The sequence below is a fragment of the Hyperolius riggenbachi genome, chromosome 2 (genome assembly GCF_040937935.1).
Source record: "Hyperolius riggenbachi isolate aHypRig1 chromosome 2, aHypRig1.pri, whole genome shotgun sequence".
In the NCBI taxonomy this organism is placed as follows: Eukaryota; Metazoa; Chordata; class Amphibia; order Anura; family Hyperoliidae; genus Hyperolius; species Hyperolius riggenbachi.
In genome coordinates, this window is record NC_090647.1 from 114,991,722 (window position 1) to 115,001,865 (window position 10,144).

At 40.1% G+C, this 10,144-nt stretch overlaps 1 protein-coding gene across 1 annotated transcript; it reads left to right on the top strand.

Moving 5' to 3' along the window:
• Positions 1-1,969: 1,969 nt before the first annotated feature.
• On the top strand, positions 1,970-8,611 carry LOC137544845 (keratin, type II cytoskeletal cochleal-like). The gene is made up of 9 exons (XM_068265937.1): positions 1,970-2,458; positions 2,548-2,756; positions 3,070-3,130; positions 4,784-4,879; positions 5,099-5,263; positions 5,380-5,505; positions 5,904-6,124; positions 7,070-7,101; positions 7,637-8,611. Exons 1-9 carry the CDS (start codon positions 1,970-1,972, stop codon positions 7,915-7,917), a joined length of 1,680 nt encoding a protein of 559 aa, XP_068122038.1. The 3' UTR covers positions 7,918-8,611.
• The last annotated feature ends 1,533 nt before the right edge of the window (positions 8,612-10,144 follow it).

Genomic DNA, 10,144 nt, shown 5'->3' on the forward strand with positions numbered 1-10,144 from the left:
AGAGACAGTCTGCAGCAGCTCGCCCTACTCTGACTAATGCAGGCACACGAGTGGCCGTAATGGCCGCCGCTGCCTGCCTTATATAAGGGGGGGTGGGGCTCCAGGGGCTAGTGTAGCCTAATTGGCTACACTGGGCCTGCTGACTGTGATGTAGAGGGTCAAAGTTGACCCTCAGGTGCATTATGGGGCGAACCGAACTTCTTCCGCAAAAGGTTCGCGTGCGGTACCCGCACGCGAACCACCTAAGTTCGCGCGAACCCTGTTCGCCGGCGAACCGTTCGGCCCAACTCTATATGTAGGTCCATAGTAATTCTGCAGATCTTCACATGGTTGTCTCTGTAATGATGGGGCAGTCTTGTAAAACAGTTGAACCCAATACAAATTGCAACTTTTATCTCAGCTAACTGGTCATCAGTGCATAGACGGTGTACATGCAAACACTCACCATATTTGTGCGAGGTCTGACAATTCTCATGCTTTTTCTTACCATCTTGATTTGTCATGTTCGCATAGTAATTACATTTTACAGTCTCCATCTCCACCAGGACTTCCAGGCACAAAACTTCTCGACTCAGCCCCCCCATCTAAATAGTTACTTAAAGTAAATCTGAAGTGATGTTAAAAATTAAAAAACAGATACTTACCGAAGGAGAGGGAAGGCTCTGGGTCCTATAGAGCCTTCCTGTTCTCCTCATGGTTCCCTCATTCTCCCCTCAGGCTTCTCCTTTCAAATCTCGTGCCACAGGAGACTTCGGATGTCTGTGGGAGCCTGAGTCCTCCCGAAGACAGGCAGCTCTGTACTGCGCACATGCGAGTGCACGAGAGAAGGTGCTTGCGCAGTACCGAGCTGCCTGTCTTCGTGAGCCCGAGTGCTTCCGAAAGCCTTTCGAAAAGCAGCCAAAGTGGAAGAGACCGATCGGTCGCATGCTGTTATCAGGCGAGCCTGCGGGAGAATGTGGGGACCGTGAGGAGAACAGGAAGGCTCTTTAGGAATCTGTATCTGTTTTTTCAATATTGCTTCAGACACCCTTTAATGTGAAATGTGTGTGTTCTATAGGGATAGTTGCACAAAACTGTGGTAATATTGCAGTGCATAACAATATTGCATTTACTATCGGCACTACGTACTGCGAATTACGCTATTAGTGTGACCCGCAGTACTTGCCTAGTGTGACTATTCCTACGGTAATGGGCGCTACTAATGGCAAAGCTTGTTAGTAACACATGTTACCATAACAGCGGTCACACTAGTCAAGTATCGTGGGTCACGTTAACAACATAACTCACTGTACACAGTGCCACTTGTAAGGGTGATACTGCCGTCTGCTGTCTGTGCATGGCAATGTTACTGTAGTTTCATGCATCTACCCCAATGTCACAACGTTCAGTTACCCTGTGCTTTATCCCACCCTATCTGTCTACCTTTACGCTAATACTGAGCTGTCTATGCCAACAACAGTTCACTCTATGCTACCCTGTACTTCCCGAATAAATTTGATTCTGATTTTTATTCTGATATTACTGACTTTGAACAACACAGTAATTTCAGCACACAGAAGGTATACTTCAGAAAAATGCTGGTGTTTAGCCAGCAAGTACATAGTTATATGGCCAGCCCAAACCCTAGGCACAAATTAAACTAATTTATTTGTCTGTTTCTGCATTTCCTCTGTATAATATTCTTATTTGTTTTATGGGAAATATGTCGCCAGTTAAACATTACTACATTTTTATCTTAGGTGTGTGAGTCCTTCCCATTTTATGGTTAAAAAATGAATACCCTTAAAACAGTGCCAGCCTCTAGAAGCCAATAAAAGGGTCTTTTTGGTTTATTGCTGACAAAGCTCCCAGTTGGATTCGTATAAAAGGTCTAGCTCCCCATCAGTTGACAACAGAGCCAGGAGTGTCATTGGTCACTGTTCATTCTGCTTCCAACAGAGCTGCTCATCACACAGCGTGTTACATCAACATGGCTCAAAAATCATTCAAGCCCTCAAGGAACTTCAGTTCTACTTCTTCTGTATGCCCACCAAGGAGTGTTAGCGGATTCAGCACAACTTCATACCGCAGAAGTCACAACTATGGTAGCAGAAGCCTTTTCAATTCTGGCTCTGGTAGCAGCAGAATCTCCGTTGCAAATGCTAATCCTATGAGGTCTTGTGGAGTTGGAACTGGACTTGGATCATCCTACAACTATAGGGCTGGTAGTGGATTCGGCAGCTGTGGATTTGGAGCTGGCACTGCAGTTGGTGGATATGGCTCTGGATATGGTGTTGGTATTGGTTCTGGTTTTGGTTCTGGATTTGGAGGCGGTGTCGGCATCACACCAGTTACCATTAACCAACACCTTCTGACACCTCTCAATCTTGACATTGATCCCGCCATCCAAAAAGTGAGAAAAGAAGAAAAAGAGCAAATTAAGACACTGAACAACCGATTTGCCTCCTTCATCGATAAGGTACAGTATAGCAGAATACTTATTCTTTGATGGTAAAGAATTGTATTGTAAATGATCTTACTAATTCACTTCTGTCACCTAATTTATAGGTCCGATTCCTGGAACAGCAAAATAAAATGCTTGAGACCAAATGGACTCTCTTGCAAGAACAAAAAACCGTAAAAAGCCACATTGAACCCTACTTTGAGGCTTACGTAGCCAGTCTGAGGAGGCAAACTGAAAACATTAATGGCGATAGAATCAGACTGGAGGCTGAGCTGAAGAACATGCAAGATATTGTAGAGGAATTCAAAACTAAGTAAGTAAACTTACAGTGAACAGCAATGACATGAAAAAATGTAGCAAGGCTATATGGGCCATGTACCAAGGCTGTACAGGCCAAGGCTGATGTTACTGCCCAAGAGGTTTATAAGTGGGCGTGTGCATGGAGTGATGGGAAACATTATTAGTAAAACAAATCACATCTCAGAAATGACTATATACACGAATGAACAATTGATATTAAATTTGATTTCTGTACATGTAAATGATTCAAAATGTATTGCTTTTAAATGAATACATCACTTTGAATCAAGCCAAGATGGTTAGTATATTTGTTTTTGATTTTTAAGGTATGAGGATGAAATTAACAAGCGCACAACAGCAGAAAATGAATTTGTTGTACTCAAAAAGGTAAGAATCCACTTGAAGAGTGGCTAAGGGGTTGGCATTCTTACATGCAGCATTGGGTCTGATTACCACCAAGAAAGGCCTGTGTATAGAGTTTGTGTATGTGTATGTTTGCGGGTTTCTACCTACTTTTCCAAGATTGAGTGGCAGATTTAGCTGATTCTAACCAAATTGCCAATGCATACTTGTGTGTGTTTGCAGCTGGGGTAGGGTGTGAAGCAAATATGTGGTGGGAACTGAATGGCTTAATATCCTATAGCGAGTACCATCTTTGTATAAACAGATAAAATGGGCAAATAAAAAAGACCGAACAGTTCATACCAAATCATGTGCATCAATGTTACTTGCCAAACATTCCAGCCATTGTAAAAAAAAAAAAGAAAAGCACATGGTTGTAGCCACACCTTCTTATTATGTGATGTTCCATTGGTTATACCAGAAACTGGTACCTCGCCTTGGCCCATATGCAAATCAAACTTTTTCACCTGAGTTTTCTCCTAGGTGATAATTTTAAACTTGTCAATAAAATGCCTTTTAATCCACCAGAAAGCAGGAAAATACTCAAAATAATTTAGATGGTTCTTTTTCACTAACTTTTTGGAACTTTTTTAGTTGAAAAGTGCTGAAAAGTTACTTTAAATCGAAAATGAAAAATCATCTCCTAGGAGAAAACTCAGGTGAAAAAGTGAATTGCATATGGGCCCTTGTCTCTAAAGGCTTCACTGATGCTACTTGATGTCTATCAGTTGCTGTAGCAACCTCTTAATGATAATTTTGTGCTTTACCATGAGGGTTACATATATAATGTTTAATGGAAACAGTGTATTTTATTAAACTAACAATGGTTTACTTTTTGATAATCTGAAAAGTTGTTCAGCACAAAATCTATGCAATATTTATTCCTTTGCTTGTACAGGATCTATGAAATTCAGTATAATGTGCAAACCAATGTTAGAGAATGTGGTATTTTTGACTATAGTGCTGGAAATGGCCTATGGTCATTTACATTATGTTTTTACATTATGGTGATACTAATAATATAAGTATATAAAAAATAAATATACATGAAATACATATTCATGTTTATATTCACATTCTTGCATTTTTTCACAATATAAAGCATTTGATTCTATTTGTACTTTTCTTTAAGGAAAATGCAAAATATTGGCCAATTATTATGTACATCAAATAGGAAAGCTCACTGCTTTTCATAGGCAAATGGCATTGACTTTTTATCAATGGTCGGGACAGCAATGGAAGGATTGGTCCCTGCAACCCATGGTATATAAGATGTCAGCTTGTTAATATGGAGGTTATCAAAATGTATCCCTACTTATCAAGCTATACAGAGCATCATAGATCTAACCTGTCAAAATGACTGAAATATGTATCCTGCCCGTCTTTACAGTCTTTTTAAGTGATCAATATGAAAACTACACTTTTCCTTTCACTACATTTTTGTTACTTCGTGTTTTTCTTCCCATGCCACTAGCACTACCTGATTGTGGCTTTCCCCCCCCCCCCCCCCCCTGATTTCTTCTGGACTTGTAAAGCATGTGGCCATCCAGCTTTATTCCCTGCTGCTATCTTCTCAGATAAGTTGTGCTACAATATCTAAATATTTTATATTTAATCAATTATAAATTTGATTTTTAGGATGTAGATGGTTCCTACATGAACAAATCAGAGCTGGAGACCAAAGCAAACATGATGCAAGATGAAATCAACTTCCTCCGTGAAGTCTACCAACTGGTAAGTATGAAGCATAAGACGACTTAACTTAACCTTTCGTATAACGAGTCAAATTGTTGTCTTTGTGCACAACAAGCACATTCACCTATATTACAGCTTTAAGGTGTCATGAAGGAACATTCATACATGGCTCATGACCAGAAAAGTAACCTACGGTAATTTTGTTGACCAAATCCTATCATAGACAGTCATAATCAACAACATATTGTCATATTTCAGGAAATCGAACAGCTTCATGCTCAGATCTCAGACACATCAGTCATTGTGTCCATGGACAACAGCCGAGACTTGGACATGGAGAGCATCGTCGCAGATGTCAGGGCTCAGTATGAAGACATGGCCAAGAAGAGTCGTGCTGAAGCTGAGTCTTGGTATGAAAGCAAGGTGAGTTCAGCCATAAAGTTAGTCACACCAATGTATATTGACCGCCACCATAATCGTTGTATTTGCTTGATTGCCTCTCTATCACAATTTTAAATCTCATGCGTGCTTATTTATAGTTCGAACAGCTGCGAATCACTGCTGGAAAACACGGAGATGATTTAAGGAACACCAAAAATGAAATTGCAGAACTCAACAGAGTGATCAACAGGCTCAAGGGAGAAATCGAGGGCTTGAAGGCACAGGTATGATGACTGGTTATAAATTATATTCTGCATATATGTTTGCCAACAACAAAGTTTAAGTCATTTATTGCAATTGTTAATGAAGTTTATGGATAACTATCTCTCACCCTGATGATTTTCTCATCACTGTTTATCAAGTAAAATCTTGTTTTATACACTTTATTACTGTTATGTAAGAATATGACTTCCACTATGACTAGGAACTAATTGTTTTTGGATTTAAAGATCCTTTGTGCTTTGCTCACTGTAAATACTGGCTGTTGCACAATATCTCCTTTATAGCAGTGCACATCTATTTAAATGAAAACATATGGGATATAAGGAAATTATTTATACATTTGAGGACCATAGATTACCAGTGGGCATGGTTAACCTGTATTGTGTTTTCTTAACCCAAGCGTGCTAAGTTGGAAGCCGCCATCAGAGAAGCTGAGGATCGCGGAGAAGCTGCTGTCCGAGATGCCAAGAATAAACTGACAGAACTGGAGGATGCTCTGCAGAAGGCCAAGCAGGAGATGGCTCGCATGCTCAGGGATTACCAAGAGTTGATGAATTCCAAACTTGCACTGGACATTGAAATTGCCACCTACAGGAAGCTGCTGGAAGGAGAAGAGTCCAGGTGAGTTTATGGGGAATTATTTAATGAAACAAATAAAAAAAATGATCCAGCAAACCTGGTTTGGATTAATTAAAGTGAACCCGTTGTGAGAGTGATATGGAGGCTGCCATATTTATTTCCTTTTAAGCAATACCAGTTGCCTGGCTGTCCAGCTGATCCTCTGCCTCAAATTGTTTTAGCCATACACCCTGAACAAGTAAGCAGCAGATCAGGTGTTTCTGACATTATTGTCAAACCTGACAAGATTAGCTGCATGCTTGTTTCTGGTGTAATTCTTTCATAACTGCAGCTAAATAGATGAGCAGAGCTGCCAGGCAACTAGCATTGTTTAAAAGGAAATAAAAATGGCAGCCTCCATATTGCTCTCACCTGGGGTTCACTTTAAGAACTGTCTGCTATAAGGTAGCAGTAGAAGTCTTGCAGCCTTCATCAAGATCTTAACAGACCATATTTTTGGGGGAACGGCAGGCAAAACTTTATATTGTAGACCTGTTTAGTGTGGGGAAGAATCACACAGGGAACATAAAGTACAATAAAATATCTCCAAATAGAACATAAACAACAATAAAAGCTGTATTTTATTGAAATGAGATTTTCTGACTGGGGACTGTTACGATGCCCAAAGGCAAATGACCAGGAAAATATTTTTTTGCAGTGACTGAAGACTGGACACTGGAATAAGTAAATAAGTTTATTCAAGTACACCTGTAAGAAAAAAAAGTGCCCCAGGGGGTTGCATACCTCGGGAGGGGGAAGCATCGGCTATTTTCAACACCGGTCCCGTATGTGTCACCAGATTGGTATAATAGCGCCAGTGGCACAAACACAGCTAAATATTGAGATGTAGTCTTGCTGGGGAAACCTGATACATTGGAACTGTTGTTGTTGTTGTTAGCATTGTCATCCCTTCTGTAGCTTATTATCTTCTTGTTTTGTGATTTGCAGGATGTCCGGAGATGGAGGCTGTGTCTCTATATGTAAGTATACATAAAATAAATATATACTATAAGGAATTATTTTTAAAATGCACAAACAGTAATTGATGAAAAAGCAGTTCACAGCAACCATGATAATAAAATCAAAAGAACACTAATTTAACAAACAGCTCTGGTACTCCATTGGACTTCTATGTTTATAGTTCTGCATAAATTTACTGAAGCCTCTCCAGAGACCATAGATTAGCTCCAGAAATATCTTTCCATCATATGTTTAGTTTCAAATGTTTTGGCTTACTACAGGTTTACTTTATAGCCCGATTTCGTTTTTGAGATCTCTGCCAAGTATTCCTTACTGTTCACAACATATCTGCCCTTGGGGCCCACATTTTTTCTATTAAAACCATAAAGGTCCATGGAGATCTCAGTGGCAGGAAATTAGGGTGACTTTTTAAAATGGGGATATAGACAGCAGAACCATCAAAAGGAATTCTAACGGTTTTCCCTTAGCGTTAAGCTTTAAATAAAAGTGTGTATTGGCACGGTGTTATATGCTGTACCTCTTCTTTCTTTGCAGCCGTGGTGAGCTCCACCACCGGAGGAGTAATTGGTGCAGGAAGCTACGATGGTTCCAGCAATCTCTATCATGGTGTAACCGGATTCAGCGCAGGAAGCGGAAGAGGTCCATCTAGCAACAGACTAAGCAGCGGTACCAGCACAAGCGGTGGTTATACCACAGGAGGATCATACAGCAGCTCCACCGGCGGTGCAAGCACTGGCGGGTACAACCAAGGGGGTGGTAGCAGCAGTTCCAGTGTCAGTGTCACAAAAACATCAACAGTCACCAGAAAAAACTAAAACCATCTAAGCCCTGACCTGATATCCCCAACTTGCAAAGATCTGGTGCTCTAATCTGCTTCTTATTCTTCAGTCCCTTTAGCAAATACTCTAGTGCCACAATTCCCCCCAAAACAGCTTACTGCTCAGTCACTTTATAGCTCTCCAGAATGGCATCCAACAATTTAACATCTACTACCAACTCACAAGATTTCATCTAGCATTATAAAGCCTTAGATTTACATTCCTTACCTGAGACACCTGTGCAGTCCATGTGACCAAACTACAATGCTTATGACAACCTGATACCATCAGCTCTGTCAATCTGTGTGCATCATCTATCTAAATTTCAAGATATTGCTTCTAGTTCCTTTAGCCAGCATTAAGAACATTGCACATCTTCCTTTCTTAAAAATACCTTTCACTTTGCCAACTTTATGATACTGGTTTACTAAAGGGCATATAGAAGAACAGTGACACATCCATCTGTTTGCCCATGCCCTGCGCTTTACGCCATCAAATAAGCAAAGCTTCTTACCATCTACTTACCCTGATTGTTTAAATAATATAACTAAAAGATGTTTATGTGACAAATTGCACATGGATGGGTAACTGTGTACAATCTGGGTTGTCACCATTGCCTTCTGTTTTTGATAAACAACAGCAAAATTGTTTGATGTAACAAGTTAAAACGTGTTTTACTCAATGGCTGTGATTGTGCTGGCTTATATTTATGTGAACTTTCTGAAACAGGATTTTCATTTCATTTTACTTTCCACTCATGTTCTGCTTTTTGGTAGCATGTGTTTATTTTTGGAATGCGGTCTGTTGCACCAGATTTGAATGATAAATATAGCTGAGTGTCATCAACATAGCAGTGGTTTGTCAGACTTTATTTTTGAATGACTTTTCAAAGTGGTAGCATGAATATAGTGAACAACAAAGGTGATGGTATCGCACCCTATTGTACAACATATTTTGGCGGTACAGGTTTGGACCAGAAAAGCCCCAAGTCTACCCTTTGGGTTCTGCCAGCCAAGAGGGAGTTGAACCACTGCGGCACTGAACCCTCAATGCCATAATAGTCCTGCAGCCTGTTAAGTAAAATTTCATGATGGACTGTATCAAAAGCCGCTGAGAGATCAATCAGTATCAGGATGGAGCCTCTGTCTCCTACCATGAGCAGATCATTGCAAATCTGAGGGCTGTTTCGCAGCTGTGGTGTTACTGGAGGTCAGATTGTAGTGGGTCAAAGATGTTGTTTCCACAGAGCCCATACTTCTTCCTGATTTATAAAGCACCAACATATTCTATGGTGTTGTACAGAGTAAGACACAAACATGGGGGACATAATAATACAGACAATGGTATACACCAAATATAGACATTGGTCCAGAATTGGTAGACATAGTAATTATAGTGGCAAATGTAACATAATGATCAAGCTGTATAGTAAATTCCAAGACAGAAAAAAGAGAGATAAAGTCCTGCCCATGTGAGCTTACAATCTAAAGAAATGGTGAGGTTACATGAGTCTGGCTTAATGTTGGAGATAGACAAGTGTCACAAACCCTGATCCCTGTTGCACCTCTCACAGTCTCACCCTGCACATAGGTTTTTCAACTTTTGAGACCCTAATCTATATACCAGCCATCTGAGTGCAGTTATCAGATGACAGCTGCTCACACACATACAATCAAATCACTTGTCACCACCTACAGGACTTGACCTGAAAATAAACAGTTTTGCAAAACAACTCTGGCTGGGTAAAGGCATTCAATATATGGCAATAAGAGAAAGACAGGGGTCAGCACTTAGTGTGAAATGGACGGCAGGCTCTCTCTCCCCCACACTCATTACCTATATCTGCAATTAACCACACTGACATGTGTTTTGCCTGCAAGTGAAGTAATGCGCATTTGTACTTGCACATGCTAATTAAACAAGAGGATTGCCAGCAGTACCGACCCCTGTCTGGATCTCTATTGTTATACAGTATATTACAAAACAACTTTTGTTCAGCCCTTTGTGCTATTCAAAAACACTATATTTTTATGGTAGCAGCAGAGGCCAAATTTCATTACCTGTATACCTAGAACAGAAGATTACCTAAATGATTTCATATAAGCTATTTACAAAAGGCAAACAAAGTGCATTAAAATAGTATGGATAAATTAATAAAAACAAACTAACAAATAAACAATACAACAAACAGTAAATAAACGTGGATAACCTGGGAAAAGTTACT

Coding starts and splice junctions, on each gene's coding strand:
- LOC137544845 (XM_068265937.1), top strand. CDS start 1,970: ATGGCTCAAAAATCATTCAAGCCCTCAAGGAACTTCAGTTCTACTTCT. Junction 3,131..4,783: donor AATTTGTTGTACTCAAAAAG/GTAAGAATCCAC, acceptor TTTGATTTTTAG/GATGTAGATGGTTCCTACAT. Junction 5,264..5,379: donor AGTCTTGGTATGAAAGCAAG/GTGAGTTCAGCC, acceptor GCTTATTTATAG/TTCGAACAGCTGCGAATCAC.